At 35.6% G+C, this 22,488-nt stretch overlaps 2 protein-coding genes across 4 annotated transcripts; one reads left to right on the forward strand and one right to left on the reverse strand.

Annotated features, from left to right (window-relative positions):
- The first annotated feature begins 1,970 nt into the window (after nt 1-1,970).
- On the forward strand, nt 1,971-11,306 carry LOC129889220 (mitochondrial carrier protein CoAc1). Of its 2 annotated transcripts, XR_008766849.1 has the most exons (8): nt 1,971-2,765; nt 3,356-3,441; nt 3,519-3,726; nt 4,531-4,663; nt 6,285-6,469; nt 7,077-7,205; nt 8,529-8,769; nt 10,815-11,306. XR_008766849.1 is itself a non-coding variant. In XM_055964428.1 (7 exons), the coding sequence occupies exons 1-7, from the start codon at nt 2,565-2,567 to the stop codon at nt 8,628-8,630; spliced, it is 1,044 nt and encodes a 347-aa protein (XP_055820403.1). In that variant the 5' UTR covers nt 1,971-2,564; the 3' UTR covers nt 8,631-8,914. The 2 variants fall into 2 exon arrangements, 1 of the variants encoding a protein (XP_055820403.1); XM_055964428.1 differs by lacking the exon at nt 10,815-11,306 and having other exon boundaries at nt 8,529-8,914.
- Nucleotides 11,307-17,364: 6,058 nt separating this feature from the next.
- LOC129889221 (elongation factor 2) lies at nt 17,365-21,271 on the reverse strand. 2 transcript variants are annotated; one of them, XM_055964430.1, is made up of 3 exons: nt 21,197-21,271; nt 20,343-20,473; nt 17,365-20,035 (listed from the first exon to the last, which is right to left on the reverse strand). In XM_055964430.1, exons 2-3 carry the CDS (start codon nt 20,431-20,433, stop codon nt 17,595-17,597), a joined length of 2,532 nt encoding a protein of 843 aa, XP_055820405.1. In that variant the 5' UTR covers nt 20,434-20,473; nt 21,197-21,271; the 3' UTR covers nt 17,365-17,594. The 2 variants fall into 2 exon arrangements, with proteins under 2 accessions (XP_055820405.1, XP_055820404.1); XM_055964429.1 differs by having other exon boundaries at nt 21,082-21,248.
- Nucleotides 21,272-22,488: the final 1,217 nt, after the last annotated feature.

Below are 22,488 nucleotides of genomic sequence, written 5' to 3' on the forward strand. Positions count from 1 at the left end.
GAAATTTAGGTATAATATTTTGTAACATCATTAATAAAAAAATATATATAAACGACAATTTTAATACACTTTGAATTCATTATATTATACATATTATAGTCATGTTTAAATGCATGTGGTGAATATATAACAAAAATATTTGTAATACAAATGTATTATAAGTATTATATGTGAATTTTAAATATTCTAGTACTATTTAAATTAGCTTACATTGTTAGAAATGTGTTATATTTAGAAACAATGGAAGTGTCTTTTTTCTCGGGTATCAAAATAGCTAAATTTATATAAATATATTTCTAACACAGTATTAATATAGTAACACATAGACTAATTTGAATATTTGAAATTCAAGTATAATACACTTTTAACATCGTTAATATGAAAAAAAATAAACAACAATTATAATATATTTTGGATTCAATATATGATACATATTATAGACATCTTTCAACGAATGTAGTGAATATATTATTAAAATATTTTTAATACAAATGTATTATAAGTATTATATGTGAATTTTAAATATTTCGATACTATTTAAATTAGTTTACATTGTTAGAAATATATTATATTTGTTCTGAAATAACAACTATCCAATTCATAACAATGTATACTATTGAATTCGAATTGTATTACGACTATGGTTTATATTTATTACAATTTTAATTCAACTTTAATAAATAAAAAAATCAAAACTTCACTTCTTCACCACTATCAGACCATCGCAGGATTACCAATAGTTTCAACCAACCCAAATGATAACATTACCAAACAATTAATACATACAGAATGTGGATTTTTTTTTGTTTAAAAAAAAGTAACCGCAGGAAGAACAATGGCAGCAACAATCGTACAAATCTACAGATCTTAACAGTCGTAGCCATCCATTTTCTTACAGATTTGAACGCCATTGTTTATGGAATTAGTCGGAGCTCGTGATTCTTTATTGCGGGTCATTTATTAGTATAAAAATGGATGTTTCTTCTTGTAAAACAAAACGAATGTTGCAATTTGAATTTGAATTTGCAGAGGATAATAATATATTGGATATGTGCGGGAGAAGCCATCTCCGGCGAAGAAGTGAGAGAGAGATACGGACATAGAAAGAGGCAAAAAGGCAGAAAGAAAGAGAGAGGGGAGAGACAAACGCAGAAAGAGAGAGGGGATAATTGGATAATTTTTGTTATTAATTAAGGTAAATATGTTATAAATTATAACAAAAAAAATACACCCTAAAAAGGTAATTATTAATCTAAAAAAAATTTATTTATGTAAAAATTTCTTCTTTAAACCTCACATACAAATTTCTTCCTTTTGTTTTTTGAACAATTAACATGTAATGATAAAATAAAAATTACATGTAAGTTTAAAGGGCTTGATATACCCTCAATTTTATCATTTATAGCTAATATACCCTCGTTATGATAGTGACTCATATATACTCCTATTATAACATAGATGACTCACGTATACTATTTTCCTCTAACGAAAGTGAAAAAATTATTTTTAAATTATTTTTTAAAAGTTTTTTATTAAAAAAATAATTCATATAGGGATATATTTGGTCCTTTTCATACATTTTTTATTCAACGATTAATTTAAATTTATTATTTTAATGATCAATTTTATTTTCCTCACTACTTTTTGTAAAATTTATTATACATGCCCCAATTTTTTATTTTATAAATACAAAAATTAAATTTCAATATAGCAGAAAAAATAATTTTAAATTATAATATAACTGCAAAAAAATAGTTTCAAATTTCTTTTACACTTTTATCTCCTTTTTCATTCACAGTTCTTTCTTTTATTTCTCTTATTTTTTTATGTGTGAAAAAAGATTAAATATCCCCTAAATTTTGCTAGAAAAAAAATTCATGTATGAATATATTTTTTTATTTTACTTTTTTACTTTCTAAAAAAAAAAAAAATACCCCTACATTGAGTTTTTTTATATGACAGATTTGCATGAGCTGAGAGATACCGAATTTGACCAGTCCCCATATTCCCAATTCATCAGCCTTCCTAGAACCAGGGAGGAAAACGAATCTGGGGACGAGTCAATTGAAAACGTTACCTTCAAGAATCAGAAAAAATACGAGATTCTGCGGAAACCCAATTTGTTTCTTGTATTAATCCACACATTTTTGTGCTTTTCTTGTGCGTCATCTGGGAATACATCCATTTGTGCATTGCTTGTATCAAAATGAGTATTAATTTTATCGACTGCCTTTAGATTTTTCGATTCTGGGTATTCTTGGATTGCGAGATTTGGTCATATGGGCAAGATTGAAGTTTGATATTGAAAGAAGTAGTACTTATTTCAGTTTGGATCTTGTTAGCCTTGTGTTTGTTCAATTTTCTTTGCATCTGTTTCATGATACTTGTAATAATTGGTGAAAAACAAGGTAGGCTTGTGAACATACGGTGTTCAATTCCGGTTGTTCTCAAGCCATTGGTTTACCCATTTGAGCAAAAGGTTTTACCCTTTTGTATCCCAAGAGATAGGTGGGCCAAGGAATTTTATAATCTACAAGGTGGATAGTAAGTTGTTCCATCTGAAGATGAGTTCTTCTACACAAGGGACTACTTTGTCCACAAATGTGGCAGGGTTAGTTGATGGGTCTTCTTCTTCTGCTCATACAGAGGTTTCAGTTTTTGATGGTTTGCCAATATATGTGAAGGAGCTGATTGCTGGAGGATCTGCTGGTGCATTTGCCAAAACTGCAGTTGCTCCATTGGAGCGTGTCAAAATACTTTTGCAGGTGAAAAAGGAATAGAGACACTGTTATATCTAGCTTCCCATGTTTTAAAGTGATCAATTGTTTATGCCAATTTGTACGGGTCTAGACAAACTAAATGATTTTTGTTTAGTTGTATACTCAATTTTGTCCCAATATATACAACTCACTTCCCTTTTTAGTCGGTCCCAAAAAGAATAACATATTTCTATATTTAGTATTATGCATAGGCATTTTCTTTTGATCTTCTCTACACTGAGAGAAATTAGTCTGCTTGGAGTATTTATTGATTGGATGAATGAAAAGCAGTTGCACCATTCTAGTTACATGTCTTCTGAGGGAAATTTTTGTTTCCAGTTTCTCTAAGTCATTAGTGTTGTTTGTTTTCTGAAATTGATTGAAATATATGTATCACCACCAACTTATCTAGTTGTTCTTTATCCTCAGTTGGCTTCTCATGTTTCCACTTGAATGAATCTGCCGGATGCTTATTGTATATTTTGTTTCTTTACATTCTTCACATGGCTACTTAATCCTATAATTTGATGCCTTTGATTCAGTTTTAGTTACATTCCTAACTTCCTCCTGCTCGCTCTTCTCCTTAATTCTTGTAGACAAGAACTGAAGGATATCATTCCCTTGGAGTTCATCGATCTCTAAAGAAGCTTCTGAAGCATGAAGGTGTTATTGGATTTTACAAGTAAGTTTAGATTTTACTGTTTAAAAGCTAGAGTTTGTTGTGGAAGTATTTGTTATTCATGACACGATGTATTGCAGAGGAAATGGAGCAAGCGTTCTCAGAATTGTCCCATATGCTGCACTTCATTACATGACCTACGAGCGGTATCGAGGATGGATATTGAATAATTACTCTGCGTTAGGAACAGGACCTGTTGTAGATCTTTTGGCTGGCTCAGCGTCCGGAGGAACTGCAGTTTTATGTACATATCCCCTTGATTTGGCTCGGACCAAACTGGCTTATCAGGTGCTTAATTTGTTAAAATACATTTATTTTTCTTTCTTTTCTCTTACATGTCTGATTGCATTTGACAGTTTTACTATTTTGCAATAGCTAGATTTGTGCTTTGCCTATTGAATTTTTCCATTAACACACCCTGGCAAAGTTGGAAATTGATCTGATTTGCAGCACCAATTTCCTTCCTTTAGTAGGGTGAATAGTTTTATCTGATTTTTGACTTCATCAAAATGGCAATATACCTTGTTAATTCATTAAGATGTGTAAACTATCATAGGTAAGCTGCCCTACTTTATTAAACACTCATGTAAACCATATATGATGGAGGAATGATCTGTCCCTTCTCTTTCTCTGTCTCTCTCAAGTTACTCAACAACTTAGGATTTCTTTCCTGGTTAGTTTGACTGTTAGATTCTTTGTGGAACTCCATTCTGCTGCATCAATTAATAAAAGTTGCATCCTGGTATCAGTTTTCTGCTCGAACTTGTCTTTTAGATAAAGCACACTGACAAATTATCATTTTGACTGATTCAAAAATTAGGTTAAAAGGAACGCACACTGCTTGTGTGCTCCAACTTGGCCATTCTGTTTATATCTTGCATATGCCAGAGTTCCTCCAAAAATATTACTTTTCACTAAGGATTTTTGCAAATGATTCTATATTCTCTTACTCTTTGTATCATGTAGGTTCACCAGATCAAACAAATATAAATTTTACCCTTTGAGTGTTGGCATACTCTATCTATTTTCATGGCATTAAACTGTTTGGATGGCTATCGTCCATGTTTGTTTTCTCCCTTTATCTTTCTTTAGGTCAAGGACACAAGAGGAAATTTGGGGAATGGCAGTAGACCAACTCATGTTCATCCTCAATATAGAGGCACTAAAAATGTCCTAGAGGCTGTCTACAAGGAAGGAGGACTCCGTGCACTTTATCGAGGTGTAGGTAAGTATTTGTTGGTTCATATTGAATAATGAACTTTTACTGCCTAATTGACTCATCTGCAATTAACTGGGTTATAAAACTTCAAAAGCATATGCATTAAAAGTGAATATCATCGCAGATAACCATATTTTGGATTGCATATTCAAGTTGAACTTGAGTTTGTGTATCACTGGTCATCTGGTCATTTTTCTGTTCTTTGATATTTTATTTTCGGTAATTCATCAAACCTTTCTTTTTTTATGAAGTTGTTGCATTGGATCAACTCATGAAACCATAGTTGGTACTTCTGTAATTCCAGAAAAGACCAACCAGACTCTACCTCCTAATTTCCTTTTTCATATGTAGTTCTTTTCTTCCAGATGCAAAATTAACAGAATGTTTGAATCATTTTTGCTATAAATGAAAATTTTGAAATATCATAATGTCGGTACCCCTTGAAATTATATCCTCAATCAAAAAGGATGAGCAGACTTTTATATTAAATTTAGACAACTAATGTTGGGTTTTATGTTGTTTCAAGTACTTTGTATTTTTATCTTTACTGCAATTTTGGAAAATCGCTGAAACTGATGAACCGTGTTGTTCGTGTTACTTGTTTAATCCTCCTATGCCATATTTTAGTTTGATTGGGTATAAGTTGAAATTTTATTATAGCTCGAAATAGGTAGACTCAAAAGCAGAAAAAAATTTGTTTTGATAAATTTGGGATTTTATAACAACAATAAAAGAGAGTCCTAGGTGCCTTAAAATTAGTATGAAACTCAAAATGAAAATAACAACAACAACAACAACAACCCAGTGGAATCCCACAAGTGGGGTCTGGGGAGGGTAGGATGTACGCAGACCTTACCACTACCTCATGAAGATAGAGAGGTTGTTTCCGAAAGACCTTTGGCTCGAAAGTCACAATTCCAAGTACGAGAGAAAAAAAAACAATATATATAGCTTAAAGAAAAAAGAAAAAAAGAAAGAAGAAAAAATAAAAAATAATAAATAAATAAATAAAAAGTAAAAATAGAAATAAAAAAAAATGAAATGCAATGCAAAATTTACAAGACAAGAACAATAACTATAGCAAAGTACTGCAATAATCAAAGGCAATAGCAACACCACTATAAAGGCACGCCTAGACCTACAACCACCCTAAATCGACGCACGGTAAGACACCATTCTATCCCTACTAGCCTTCTATCTTCATCCGCGACCTCCACTCTTTGCTATCTAAGGTCATGTCCTCAGTTTTATGGTGTACAGCCATATCTTGTCTAATTACCTCTCTCCAATACTTTTTCGGTCTACTCCTACCCCTCCGCATAGCCCCCAAATCCAACCGCTAATGAGGAAAAAAATTTAAGTTGGTAAATTGGACAGAATCTGAGAACACTCCAAAATTAAAAAAACAATCTTAATAAAAGTGAAAGTTTAATTGTTCTTTTTTGTGAATGTTTAGATTAATGTCTCTCATTTCTAAAATCTGTCATTCGTCCCTAACTTTTACAGTTTGTGTGTGTATGTTCATGGTTGTACAAGCATTGCCTAAGTCTTTGCATAAATGCTTTATGGTTTTAATTCTTTATGAATATCAATGATGCACAAATGACACAATTTATATTCGGAACAGGGCCCACCCTTATTGGTATTCTTCCTTATGCTGGATTGAAGTTTTACGTTTATGAGGAGTTAAAGAGACATGTTCCCGAAGAGCACCAATCCTCCATTATGATGCGGCTCTCATGTGGAGCTATAGCTGGTTTATTGGGTCAGACATTTACATACCCATTGGACGTGGTTAGGAGGCAGATGCAGGTATCACCCTCATACATGGCATAACTCAACATAACCTCTATACACTTTGTGTTGATTGAATGATGTGTTGATTGAATGAGTGCCTGTATTAGACCAGTGTTGATGCAGATTAGCTCTGGTCTATCAGGCCACTCTATGCCCTAAAATTTTCTTATATTTTGAGTTCATGTCCATTCTATATCCAATGGAGTGATTAGTATTTCTGTGCATCATCTGTGCTTCTGGAACTCCATCAGTATCTGAGTGACTGACTTGTGTTTGTTTGTACTAATCCCTCTGTGAAAGCCTTACTGAAATATACTCCCTTCGTTTCATTTGAACTTGTTTGATTAGATACAAAGTTTAAGAAAGAAATACTTTTGGAACTTGTGGTCTTATACATGTCATGACATTTGTGTGGCCATGATATCATCTTATTAAGGGTAAAATTGGGAGTTTAAAGTTACATTGTTTCCGAATATTCAAAGTTGTCACTCTTTTTAGAACAGAGGGAGTAAATAGTGTGCACTAGCACTGCCACAGATAAATGTAGTTAAGTTTTTCACACATTTTAAGCATGTCCCTTGTGCATATGAATTTATAAACTATGAAAATATATTTTATTCAGGTAGAGCATCTGCAACCTTCATTGCAAGACAGAGCCAGATATAGGAACACATTTGATGGACTTTCTTCAATTGTTCGTAATCAAGGTTGGAGACAATTGTTTGCAGGGCTCAGTGTTAATTATATGAAGGTAAAAAGTTTGGTTTAATAGTAGCCTTTTTCACTACAACTTTATTTTATCACTTGTTCTTTAAAGAATTTCTAGTTGACACAATTTTGAATGCTATATATTTTGCCCATAATACACATTTTGGCACATTCCATTTGGGAGTTGGGTTAAACTTTAGTGGAAATACTTTTTGGTAACTTGAATGTTGATTAACTGAAGAAACGAAAAACAAATAGGAATGACTAGCAAAACAAAAGCAATAATCATGTGGTTAAAACAACCAAGTTTGTCCAACTATAGTGTTGTGACAGGTACTTATTGCACGTTTGTTGGAAGGATCATAAAGTTAATGATGAAAGTGACATTTCTAATGAGGAAAAATTGATAAATTAATGTATTTACTTCTTATGTTTGCTAACAGTTTTTTGCTTTATTATGTTTATTGATTGAATTAGGGAACAATGCAAATTACCTAACTACAATAGACCCTTGTGGTCAGGCCCTTCCCCGGACCCCGCGCATAGCGGGAGCTTTAGTGCACCGGGCTGCCCTTTTTTTATTTGTAGGAAAAAGCATAAAGGTATTCCCTTTCATGACACTTCTGTGGGGTTTAGAAACTAAATGAACTTCTGAATAATTGTGTAAAATCCCCAATTCTTGTTAGCTAATTATGATATCATTTTGTTCATTCATATACTATACAGTATAGAATACCTGACATTTGAAAAACAAAGTCAGTCAGTCATTTATACTTGATCTCAATGAGTATAGAAACATCAAGAAATGGCATTTGGGTTGTGTTAAATATTACATTTAACAGGTCTCTTTTGACAATCCATTCTGCATGACATGACGTTAAATTAACTATCCTTGTCAGTTCACCACTCTTCAAAAAATAAAGATTATCTTGGTCCCTCCTGTTTTCCTGAATAACCAGTTATCATCACATTTCCTTTCCCAATCTCCTGTTATGATTTATTTCTTTAACCTACTGAGTGGAAACGCTGAACTGAAATGGGGGTGAAAAGAGATAAGGATATTTTCATGACTACTGAATTATTGAATGTCAATCTCCTTTTATGGTTACACCACAAGTATGTCCCACTTCTGCACTTCCTATAAAGGAGCCAAATTCCTACCATGTTTAAATTTGGATTTGTTCTTGTCGCATCTATAGGTAGCAAAAGAGGAATCATATCTTAGCATTTGACAAAGAACACAGTGCAAATTATCATTCCAAGATGGATGAGATCTACTGTCTAGTATTAGTTAGAGATGTACCATATTTGATGTTGCTAGATTTCTTGAGTAACTCACCAAAACTGCCATTGGTTTTTTTGGCAGATTGTTCCCTCAGTGGCAATTGGTTTCACAGCATATGACACGATGAAGGCGTACCTTCATGTTCCTCCCCGGCAGAAATCAAAATCCGTATCAGCTTCATAAATACACCCCTAAATGCTGACTCACATAATTCTGTATTTAAGCTTTTGATGATCTTTGTTTACCAAGGGAGAAAGAATACGTATTCAAGGCGTGCACAAAGTTCTCGCCATATGTGAGGTCTGGAGTCAAACCACATTGGGTATATTCTACACAGCCCTACCTACATAGAATTCACTACACATCACTTTACTAGTCGTCTCTCTTCCTTCTAACTAGTTCAATGTAGTTCCTAATGTAGAAAGTATTACAGTATGTTCCTATTATACATATTGTGCTTCTTCTTACTTGGTGGTATTATACACCCTCCCCATCATGCATGTTGTATCATAATATCCTGAGGAACAACCTCAGTCGTTGGCACTATCTAGCATTTTGTGCACAAAGCTTAAACCTTGTAATGAACAAAGCTTTGAGAATGTTCCAACTATATTCCCTCACCTGTACAAAAGTTTGATCTTACTTTTTGAAGATGAAGGGTTAAAAAAGGGGTTTAGTGTGAACGAAAATGTTTTTTCCAGAAACTAAGTGACTTTTTGCTGCTGCTTTTTTTGATAGCGAGCGTATGCATTGCTTCTAGCTTGATCCAACTTTAAATTGCCATGTACTCGAACAACCAAGGGAACTGAGGTACCTATGATAAAGTTTCCCCTTCTTTGAAGTAACCAAGTCTCAGAAACATGATTTGTAGTTGGTTATAATTAGGGCTGTTCACAGTTTTGGTTAAAAACCAAAACCAAATCGAAATTTTAACCAAACCGAATAAAAAAACCGACATTCAGTTTGGTTTGGTTTTAAATTTGAATAACCGATAATATTTGGTTTGGTTATGGTTATAGAAAAAAATAACCGAATAAATAACCGAACCAAATCGATAATTATATACTTAAAATTTATAATTATTTATATGTATAATATTAGTTTTTCATAAATAATTAAAGATATTTTATACGTTTTAATTATTAATTTAATATTAATATACTTATTTTTAAGGCCCAACAATCCAAACCCAACTCTCAAGCCCAATTATAAATTCTAATAAACACTAAACAGCGGTCCAAGTCCAACAATCCAAGCTCATTAGCACAACTCTCAAGCCCAATTCTAAATCCTAAATTTCTAATAAGCACTAAGCACTTGAGCAGCAGGCAGCAACATAAAGTAAAAGTTAAAACTTTAAAACCCTAGTATCTATTTTCCTTTTACATTTTTGTTCCTCTCACGTTGGTTTCTCACAAAGTCACAGACTCACAGTCATAGACTAACAGTGAAGGCTCAAGAGCAACCTCAACTCCTCAACCCCAAGTATAAGATTGTCAAATTTTGAGAAGGTTTGTAAGGAGTTTTTCAAATTTTAAATTGATTTTAAGTTGTTTTCTTTTTTTTCTGAATGTTTAAGTTGTTTCATTTTCTGTTTTGTGAGGAAAAAAAAGTTTCATAAGAATTTGAAGAATGTAGAGAGAGAATATTTGAATTATCTCGGCTAATCATAAATCGAATAACCGAATCAAACCGAACCAAACCGACAATAACCAAACCCGTGGTTATTATTTTACTTGGTTTGGTTATGGTTTTAGACATTTAATAACCGATTAAATTTGTTTGGTTATGGTTTTAATCAATAACCGATCCAAACCGAACCATGAACACCCCTAGTTATAATGGTCTCAAATCCTAATTGAGATCATGCAAATAATGAACTGTTGCCATCTTTGTATACATGTTCTAATACTCATTAGTCTCGTTTGATTAAAATTATGATGATAAGAAATGTACTGATTTAAGCCCCTTGCTCTAAGCTGTCACATTTCAAGAAGTCTCATCTGATTCTTCAGTATTATACTTTCCCTGTTCTTGGTATTTTTAAGTAAACCATCATCTATATGTATCGTTAGATAAACTTTGTTTTTTATTTTTTTCTCACAAAATCAAAAAGAACACTCTCTACTGCTGTGCCACTAAAACCCCAAATCACTAATAAAAGAAAATTGCATTTTGCAACGATTGTAAGTTTTTATTAAATGGGAGCTCTTTATTATATAAGAGCACGGTAGGGTGTATACCTCAATTTGTAAATACCTCAGCAATACAGAGATACCGAATAACTCTACCTATCAAAACTTCACATAGATTGTTTTGATCTTGGTTAATGAACAACTCAGGCTCAAGCTTGTGTCTACAAAACAGGACAAATTGGCTGCTTGGAGAACCAAAGATCGACACATTCTAAGTGGAATCCATGTTTGCAACCAGGAAACCAACCTTGCAAGTTCCTCATTTCCAATCACATCCAAGCAAATTGCACAATCATTTCCCAACCTCAAATCTTTTCCGATGATTCTAGGGAGTTTTTCGAGCTGCACGTCAGAAATTCCTTGCATTCGGGCTGTTTTGATCACCACTCGTCGTCCCTACCTCTTGAAAAGACAACGTAGAGGTAGAAGAAGAAGAGCAAAGCCAAGACGGCGAAAGGTAAACAAAGTAGTAAATACAGAGAGATTGGCATTTTCTCTTTTAATTTACTTTTTGGTACATTTGTTGGCAAGAAGCCATCTCTGAAGATGAACATACAGCAAGAAGCTGAAGAGAAGATGAAGAGAAAAACAAAGAAGAAAGAAGAAGGAACTCAACCGACAGAGACATAGAAGTCTCCAGAAGAAGAAAAGAAAAGAAGATATTTATGTGTCCAAATCCAAATAATGGACAGGTTGATCACAACCATTGATTTCCCACATTACATCACAGCCATTCATGTTCAAGATAACATCACAACCATTGAAGCTATCTTGATGGATCAAATCTGGACCATACATCTCAATATACAACACCTGTACATAAAAACAAATTTAGTTAGTTTGTTATTTTTTCAGCCAATGAGAATAGCACAAATATGTAGGATTTTTTATTTTCTTTAATAGATTATTAGTTAGGTATTTGTATATAAGATGGATAGATACAATATTGAGAAAGATATACAGAAAATTCCCAAATTTCGTCTCTTCAATTTTGATTTCCTTCATGGTATCAGAGCACTGATCTCGATCCACCTCTCAATTTCTGTATCATCATCTTCATTACTGTTGTCACAGCTTCAACTTACTCACAAAAGGGTAAGCAGAAATGGGTGACAATGTTGCATCAGTTGCTGAAGCTGCAAATAACAACATAGTGACTTATGATGTAGGCCACCCATATCACCTCAATCCTTCAGATTCCCCTGGGATGAATCTCATCCATTCTATATTTGATGGAAAAGGTTTTCCAGGATGGAGAAGATCAATATTCATAGCCTTGTTTGCAAAAAAGAAATTAGGCTTTATCAATGGATGCATTAAAGCACCAGAACCAACATCTAAAGATTATGAACAATGGAGCTGTGTAAATGATATGATAATAGCATGGCTTTTGAATGCACTATCTCTAGATATTAGAGATAGTGTTATTTACTCAAAAACAGCTAAAGAGCTATGGGATAGTTTGGAACAAAGATTTGGAAAGCTGGATGGAGCTAAACTCTATCAACTTCAAAAGGAATTGTCAACTGTAGTGCAGGGAAACAATAACATAGCTGGGTATTTTACCAAGCTTAAAAGGATATGGGATGAGCTAGAATCTCTTAACCTTGCTTCATATTGCACCTGTGTCTGTCTATGTGATGGTAAGGGTAAGTTAATGAAGTCACTAGAAGATCAAAAGTTAATTCACTTTCTTATGGGCCTCAATGATGCCTATGCCCAAGCTAGGAGTACCATCATCATGATGAATCCATTGCCATCAATGGATGTTGCCTATTCTTTGCTACTTCAAGATGAAAATCAAAGAGAAGCTAGTGTTACTGCTTTCAGCATCCCACCTGATTCTGGTTCCTTTATGGTTTCTGGGAGAATGAAGGGAAACTACAAACCTGGAAATCAGCTTAACAAGGGAGGAAACAGTCCTTATTTGAATGGACACAGTGCTGCTAAACCTACAAGAGGAGGAGTTAGCCAGAGGTTCAAGCAGAGGAGAGCAAAATACAACTCTAATGTTTCTTGTACTTACTGTAAGAAGATAGGACATGTACATGATGACTGCTTCAGACTTCATGGTTTCCCTGAGGATTTTGAATTCACCAAGCCCAAGGAGTATGGACACAATATCAGAGGGAATGCTGCTATAGGAAATGAAGAAGCTGAGAACATGAACTCCACACCTACTGCTCAACCAACTCAATTCATCACTAACCAGGGAAATCAATTTAGCAAAGAACAATACAATGAAATAGTATACTCACTGCCACTCATCTCATTAACAGACTGCCTACTAAGGTCTTGAAGAACAAATCCCCATATCAAGTTCTTTTCAGAAAATCACCATCCTACAACAATTTTAAGTGTTTTGGATGTTTGTGTTTTGTTTCTAGTCTAGCACAACACAGAGACAAATTCAAACCTAGAGCTAAAACATGTGTTTTTTTGGGATATTCTCAGACTCAAAAAGGGTATAAAGTTCTGGATATGGAAACCAGGAAAGTGTTTGTTTCTAGGAATGTAAAGTTTTATGAAGAATACTACCCTTTTGCCAAAATCCCTCATTCAGGTGGGACTCTTTTTCCACCATTTGATCTTGCTGCTGAGCCTACCAAACCTATCTCTGGTTCACCACATTTTCATTCACCTGCTCCACCTCCACCCACACCTAACACTCCAGTTCTTCCTCAGATTCACCATCTACTTCTCAAATTCCTCCTCATATTGTCCCTTCTGGCTTTCCTGACCTTCAACCATCTCATACTCAAACTCTACCTCTTTCCACTAGACAATCAACCAGAATTAAACAGGCACCTGCTTACCTTCAAGATTTCATATGTAACAGCATTCAGTTGACTGATGTTACAAATTCCTGTTTCATTCATCCCACTACACCAACCATTTTCTTTTTTGCATCTCTATCTCTCTCCAACCAGAACCTGCTTCAATCCTTTTCACAAATTTTAGAGCCTACAAGTTATGCTGAGGCAAGCCAACACCCTGGTTGGGTCCAAGCAATGAAAGCTGAAATTCAAGCCCTACAAGATAATAACACATGGTCAGTAATGGAATTACCTGCCGGAAAGAAACCTTTGCCATGTAAATGGGTATTTAAAGTAAAACATAAATCAGATGGATCCATAGAAAGGTTGAAAGCCAGACTGGTCGTAAGGGGGGATGTTCAACAAGAAGGCATAGATTTTACTGAAACTTTTTCCCCAGTGGTCAAAATGACCACTATTAGATGTTTACTCACAGTTGCTATCAAGAAAGGCTGGAGAGTGTCTCAACTTGATGTCAACAATGCTTTCCTACATGGTGAATTGCAAGAGGAGGTTTATATGATATTCCTAGCAGGTTTGGACCCTCCTTTACCTAGGCATGTTTGTCTTCTCAGGAAGTCCTTGTATGGTCTTAAGCAAGCATCTCGACAGTGGTATGCTAGGCTTGCTGGAGCTTTAAGTTTCAAAGGATATACTAGCTCTTTAAATGACTATTCTCTGTTTTTCAAGACTACTGGTGGTCTTGTTTCCATTATTGCAGTTTATGTGGATGACATTTTACTCACAGGTGATGCTGTTTCTGAAATTCTTGATGTTACTCATTTTCTCAATGCTGAATTTAAAGTCAAAATGTTGGGTGATATCAACTATTTTCTGGGCATGGAAATAATCAGGGAAGCCTCAGGTTTCATCATCAGTCAACGACAGTTTGCTATGAATCTTCTTAAGGAATTTGACTGCACTGGTTCAAGTGTATCCTCACCTCTTGACCCTTACATGAAGTTGCAAGCTGATGATGGACCTTTCCTGGACAACCCCACTGCATATCGGCATCTAGTTGGAAAATTGAATTTTTTGACTCATACTAGACCTGATCTCTCCTATGTCGTTCTGTGCCTTAGTCAATACATGCAGCGGCCTTGTCTTTCCCATTTCTCAGCTGCCCAGAGGGTGCTTCGTTATCTTAGGGAAGATCCAGGCCAAGGCATTCTTCTTTCATCTCTGCCCTCTTTTGATCTCCTTGCTTTTTGCGACGCCGACTGGGCTTTCTGCAAGGACAGTCGTAGATCAGTTAGTGGTTTCTTTATTACACTGGGAGGTGCCCCTATTTCGTGGAAATCCAAGAAACAGATGTCTGTTTCCCTTTCTTCTGCCGAAGCAGAGTACAGATCGATGAGACGAGTTACAGCGGAGCTTACCTGGTTAGTGCGTCTCCTGGATGATCTATCTACTCCTCCCTCTCTCCCTATTCCTCTTCATTCTGATAGTCAGGCAGCTATTCATATCGCTCGGAATCCTGTCTTCCACGAACGCACGAAACACGTTGATTTGGACTGTCACTTCGTGCGTCAACAATTTCTCTCCGATCTGATTTCACTGCATTTTGTTCCTTCTCATCATCAGCTTGCCGATTTGTTTACCAAGCCTCTCTCTGGGGCTTCTCACCGTGCATTGATGGACAAGTTGGGTGTTATGACCCTTCCCCCCAACTTGAGGGGGGATGTTGGCAAGAAGCCATCTCTGAAGATGAACATACAGTAAGAAGCTGAAGAGAAGATGAAGAGAAAAACAAAAAAGAAAGAAGAAGGAACTCAACCGACAGAGACATAGAAGTCTCCAGAAGAAGAAAAGAAGATAAGATATTTATGTGTCCAAATCCAAATAATGGACAGGTTGATCACACCCATTGATTTCCCACATTACATCACAGCCATTCATGTTCAAGATAACATCACAACCATTGAAGCTTGATGGATCAAATCTGGACCATACATCTCAATATACAACACCTGTACATAAAAACAAATTTAGTTAGTTTGTTATTTTTTCAGCCAATGAGAATAGCACAAATATGTAGGATTTTTTATTTTCTTTAATAGATTATTAGTTAGGTATTTGTATATAAGATGGATAGATACAATATTAAAAAAGATATACAGAAAATTCCCAAATTTCGTGTCTCTTCAATTTTGATTTCCTTCAACATTCAATGGAGGAGTGAAGTCCAACAACCTTAACTTATTTAACTATATGGGTTGGCACTTGGTTGTTCATGAAGTGCCCTAGTCCCTAGATATGTGTCTTTTCCTGCACAAGGAGACAAAGGATGCACAATTGGGAAATAGAAAAAAAGGACAAAAGTTATTGTCACTACGGTGGCCAATAGAAGTAGTTATTATTTTGAAGAAAAAAGATTTTGAAATGATTTGTTCTTTACGAGGTGAGGCAATTTTACAAAAGAAAAGATTATACACCAAATTTAAAATAGCAGTACTATTTTGTTCCTTTCACCAAAGAAGTATCCAAGTATCTATGGATGATGAAATGGAATCAATTGCACCAATAAGGACCAAGTATAGTAGACGACTTATCACATCTTTTAAGAAAATTTTAATTGAATATGTATTTTATTGAATTGTTCACTATTCAAAATAGATGTTGGAAAAAATTTTCAATTTTATTATTTATTAATTAAATCTTAAGGTTGAGTTCCAAGAATGAATTAAATGAATGTTGAGAGATTAGTATGGAGTTTGGAAAGGTCAAAAATTAAAAAACATGATTAATTTATGTTTTTTTTTTACTTAAGGTGTGTTTCATATTTCAACAATTCAATTATTTTAGAATGGAGGGGGAGGAGGAGGGGGTTATGCGGGTTAAAAGGTTATTCAGTGGGCAAATTTTAATTTTGCATGTTAAAACAGCTTCCCGCTCTACCCTACCCCGCAAATAATAATGCGAATCAGCTTCAAAATCTTCAGAATTAACACGCTCTGCCCCCACCCACACAAAATTCATGACGACAACTTATTTCTACCCCCACCTTTTGGATCTTATTTTTGCGAATATACTATAGGATCAACGAATAAGTCCATAAATATAATCTTCTCTAACACTCTTTTCTCCAACTGCTCAAGAAGATAACCCCCATAATCATGTCAACTAAGAACTGGAATCTCTTGCCCCTCTAGGAATGTTACATAGGAACTAGAGTATTATTCCAATTCCAACCAGTCTTGTAAGTTCTGTTAACTAAGGTGTAGTAAGTTGGTTAACATCAGTACAAAACTTTGAACTGAGTCGGTAAACATTATCCACCATTATTGTTTCTTCTCACTATTAGAGAGTGAGTCCATCTGTTATAAGAAAAAATAGAGCAAGTCCTTGACATTTTCCTGTTATCTTCTCTTATCATTTAACCAACTCTGGGGCAATATCAGCTTGAGATCGCAAAGCCATTGACTTGATGGCATGAATCATCTTTATCGAGAATTTCTCATATGTGATTGATCTAGAAAATTCCACATGAGAATTTGTCAGCTAATCCTTAGTCTTGCATCCATTTAATCTGCGGAGTAACAAATTGTCAAGCAACAAGTCTATTGTCATATCACGGAGAAACGCTATTGAACGTGAAAGTCTCTTCCACAAAGGTTGCTTCATTGACAAATTCCAAAGGTCGGGAAAAAGCAATGGAATATGTCTTTGCAACTCTGACAAGATAGATTAGAAACCTTGTATTAGGCCGCCTTGATCAATAGGTTTAACCCTCAACGACCTAGCCTAGTGTTCCAAAAGGTAAATCCTATAGCATTCTCACCGCAGTTCAACGTTGCAGTGTTTTGGGGAAACGAAGACTTGCAGACAATGCAACATCAGCACTCTTAGCATACACATGCAAAGTTGGAAAAATTTGTGGGGTTGGGGAAAGGACAAAGCCACAAATGGAATTTGTTAAGATAACTTAAAAAGCACTAGAAATATGCAAAGGGCAAGATTTTTGTCTCTGTAAATGACATAAAGAAGTAACGCAATAGCTCACTTACGGTTCAAACTCCTACATGGAAAATGGTAAACGTACGAAAACACAGATAAATGTAAAACAAAACTTATGCAGACCCAATTAAGCAAAAGTGTCCATCAAAAACCTCTGCCATGCTGAAAAATCCACAAGCTTAAAGCTTGTCCTCAAACTCGGATAGAGGGGTCATCTGTTCCTTCAAACCCTTCCTCTTGCGGATATCAAGGACAAGTTGATTAGCTTGTGAGCCAACTTCCAATGGGTCAGATGACATCATTTCCCAATGATCAAACACACATTGTGGGAAAGCTTGACCTGAAGTAGCAGCCCTCAAAGTACCTGAAAATCCAAAAGACTCAACGACAGGAAGGTAAGCCTTGATGTTGTAAAGAGGGGTTCCTGGCCTCTGCATCTCCTCAAACACATGTCCACGCTTCTGGTTCAGAACACTATATATTCCACCGAGAGCTTGCTCCGGAGCCTGAATCTCCACAAGGTAAACGGGCTCCAACAGGCGGGGTTTGGCAGTAAGCTGAGAAGCATAGATAACCCTCCTAGCAGTGGGAATAACTTGGCCACCACCCCTGTGAATAGCATCAGAATGAAGAACAACATCACAGACTTCAAAGCAAATACCTCTCATGTTCTCTTCAGCCAATGCACCCTCCTTGGAAGCCCACTGGAACCCAGCAACAACGGAATCCTTAATTTCATTCAGGTACTGAACTCCCTTACACATATCCACCACCATGTTGGGACCAGTTGTCTCAGGACCAAAGCACCAAATCTTCTTTGCAAGATCTTTGTCCCAACCAAACTCCTCAGCCAAGATCTTGGAACGAACTTTGGGGTCATCCCTAGGGCCAATGCGTCCATCATCAATAGCCTCAGCAAGCCCTTCCTCCATTGGTCTAGCCTCCATGTACAAACGGTTATGCTTGTTAGGAGACTTGCTCATCACAGTCCGACTAGACTTCTCGAGGACTGTCTCACGGAAGGAGACAACAGGATCAGATTTTATAATTTCGGCACCGCCCATAAAGTCATCCTGCAAATCCTTTAGACAGATCTCAAGGTGGAGTTCTCCTGCACCAGCAATAATATGCTCTCCAGACTCTTCAATAGAACAAACAACCATAGGATCAGATTTTGCCAGACGTTTCAACCCTTCAACAAGCTTGGGAAGGTCAGATGCAACCTTGCACTGAACAGCAACACGCACAACTGGTGAGACAGAAAACTTCATAGCTCTGATTGGGTGGGCATCAACTTCCTTTTCATTGGTCAATGTTGCATTCTTGGTAATAAATTGATCTAACCCAACCATGGCAACAGTGTTGCCACAGGGAACATCCTCAACAGTTTCTTGCCTCTTACCCATCCAAATAACAGTTCGCTGGATATTCTTAACATATAAATCCTTCTTTTCACCAGGAACATAGTTAGGACCCATGATTCTAACTTTCATACCAGTAGAAACTTTCCCAGCGAAAACACGACCAAAAGCAAAGAATCTACCCTTGTCAGATGCTGGAATCATCTTGGATACATAAAGCATGAGCGGCCCTTCTGGGTCACAGTTCCTGATGGCATTGGCATAAGCATCATCAAGGGGTCCCTCGTACAGGTTTTCCACACGGTATCTTTGAGCTGTGGAAGGAGATGGAAGATGATATATCATCATTTCCAGAAGAGCAGTACTTGCGGGAAGCCAGGTCTGCATCACACGCTTCATCAGTGCCTTGCCCATCAAATCTTTTTCATCAGATTTCATGGTTACACCAAGCTTCTGCAACATTGGCCAGAGCTTATCTTTCTGATCATTCATGCAAGTGTTGATAATCTGCTTGATTGGCTCATAGCAGAATTGAACAAACCCACGCTTGCATGAAGCTGTCCCAGTGTTTTTGGTGGTCCACTTTTTGGTGGCAGGGTCAAAAAAGTTCTCGCCCCACAGCCTTTCCATCATCTTAGACTCATCAACACCAAATTTTGAAGCATACATCTTGGCAAAATTGGTGAGAGTGAAAGCCCACCCATGCAATCCAGCAGAGAAAGCAACGGTACCTTTCTCGGGATAAACCTGGACGTCACCAAGAAGGGGGTCCTCGTATGTAGCCATGATAACATTAGCGTTCTCAATAACCCTTTGGAACGTCTGATAGGCCTCCTCTCCATCAACCTGAAGCTCAAGGAAACACCTGTCCATCTTGTTAACTGTCAAGACAGGACGAATCCTTTCACCAAGGGCCTGACGGAGCACAGTCTCCGTCTGGACACAGACACCTTCCACACAATCAACCACAACAAGAGCACCATCAGTAATACGAAGAGCAGCAGTCACTTCAGATGAGAAATCAACGTGCCCAGGTGAATCGATGAGGTTGATGAGGTACTCGTTCCCATTTCTCTCTCCCTTGAAGTTCCTCAAGGATTCATCAGTCATCTCGTAGTAAAGTGAAATACCAGTAGACTTGATGGTGATACCACGCTCAGCCTCGTCTGCACGAGTATCTGTCATTCTGACATCACCTGCAACTTCCTGAGCAATGATACCAGCAGCAGCCACCAGAGAATCGGTAAGGGTAGATTTTCCTGTCAGGTTAAATATATCACGGAATTAGAAACTCCAACTCATCATCTGATAAGTTCAACCATAGATAGTACACTATTACCAAAGAATATGTTCCATGGACACGCAAAGGAGAAAAAAACTAATGAAACAATACTAAGCAAACTTTTCCACCCCAAATACATATAAGGTTTTGTTTCAATGCCAAGAATTAATTCCAGGTGATCACAAGGGATCATAATCAAGATCCCTTCCCATTTGACATGGATAACAATTTTACAAGAAAAAGTTTAGACTAGCAATGTTATAAATATTTGTTTAGTTGCTTACCATGGTCCACATGAGCAATAACAGACATATTACGAATGTTATGCTTGTAGTCCATAATCCTTCTAAGCTCTTCAGCAGTGAACTTCACCATTTTGAATGCTTGTAGTCGTAACTAAGAATACTTTCTGTTCCTGCCATTTGGAACCACAATCAATGTTAAACATCAACCAAAACACTCTTTATTCTCCTAAAGTGTAGATCCATGTGACCGAGTCACCAACTAAAAAACAACGAACTAATTCAAGAGATCCAAACAGAACATACAATATGACTGGAGTTTACAGAACAATTACTCTTACTTACTTGAAAATAAGCACACATAACAGAAGGAGATGGTTAAAAGTTTGAAGTTCAATAACTAAACTGTGATAATTTCAAATTAGACTCCATAAAGAAACACAAAATCACATATTTATACATAAAAGGAAATCGTCGGAACAGTTTGATCACATCTTTCAACAGAGGAAAAGCAAACAGCATCCGGAGTATTAATATGAACTAAAACGTATATATATCCTAACCAAAAGCATCAAGAGCCTCTAAACATACTCAAACACAACATCAAATGAATCCATAAGATTCGACTTACGACTAAAATATTTCACACTTGAATAAAAACATATATCTATTTACGAACATAACTTCAAACAAACAACAGATCTGGACTAGATCTAGATAAAAATCACCTTACAAAAAACATAAAATTTCATTAAAATATTCATTTCAAGTGAACTTTTACCTGAGAAAATCAAATCACAACACAGATCAAAGGGAAACTAAGGTAGAAACTCAGAATCGGAAGGAAAAAGTAGTAGAAATATGAGCAAGCGAGACGAGAGAGAAAATAGAGTTACTGAGTATAGAGAAGTAGGCGGCGAGTATTGTGAGACCTTACAATTCTGCCGCTACGATAAGCTGAGGTTGAGCATTGTGCCAAGTATATACCTTTCTTCATGGGCTGCAGTCGACTTAAAAATGGGCCGGAGTACTTATCGACAATGGGCCATTAATTGACAACTTTTAGCTTAGAATTAATTAGCAATTTTAAGATCAAAAAAAATTGGCAACTATTAGCTCAACACTAAAAGAATCGAAATTTTGGTGGTTGATTGATTGATTTTCTAAATTGTATATCCAACCGTTATAAGGGATGTGGGTTGAAAAATCTTCCACAGTGTTTATTAACTGCTGCAAATTAAAAAAAAAAAAGAAGAGCTTTTCAGTTAACCTTAAAATTTTAATAAAAAATTCAGTAATAGTGAATTCCAAAATACATATCAATGCGAGATCGATCTTCAAATACAAGAGAATGATGATAACTTTACTTATTTCGATTCATTATAATGGTGAATTGGACAGTAACAATAATTTGTTGACTATTTCATAGAAGAAGTGGTTATAAACACCTATGTTACTTTATATGGATTCATTCAATTGATTGCAAATCACATTAATATCGATACTTTTCTTAATTCCTTGAAAATTCATTATAAAATCGATGAAACATCAATATCTGATACGAAGCAATATGGGATTGCAAGTATACATGATATCGAAGAAATAAACAAGAAATTTCAAAGACTATCCACTATACATAATTTGAAAAGTTATTGACATACATGATATGCTTCCAATTACTGATATTGAGGATGATATTGTCAATACCCATTTTGATACAAATGGTTCCTTCAACACAAACATTTTAGATTTGGTAGAAAGAACATGGATGCTTGAAACAGTGCATATTTTGAAGAATATGTTATTATTGAGAGTGTCGCTTTAAATATATCAACAGAAGGTCAATTTTAATTCTCAAGTTAGTCAAAGAAAAATATGCTATTCGTACGAAATTTCAATTTAAGGTGATAAGATCAAGTGGATCAAGGTAAGACTGATTTCTGGAAACAATATTATGTATATAATATGTATCCTCTAAATAAATTAATATTTGTATATCTTCAATTATATTGTTTCTGCACCAATGTATATACACAACCATGTATACATTAGTATTTTTATACATTGAATTATATTGTTTCTGCACCAATATATACACACAACCATAAATAGATTAAATATGACAAACTTTTGTGTATTCATTCGATTAGCATTTATATCAACTCAACTGTATGGTTTATGCGTTAAT

Source organism: Solanum dulcamara, chromosome 5, assembly GCF_947179165.1.
Source record: "Solanum dulcamara chromosome 5, daSolDulc1.2, whole genome shotgun sequence".
Taxonomy (NCBI): Eukaryota; Viridiplantae; Streptophyta; class Magnoliopsida; order Solanales; family Solanaceae; genus Solanum; species Solanum dulcamara.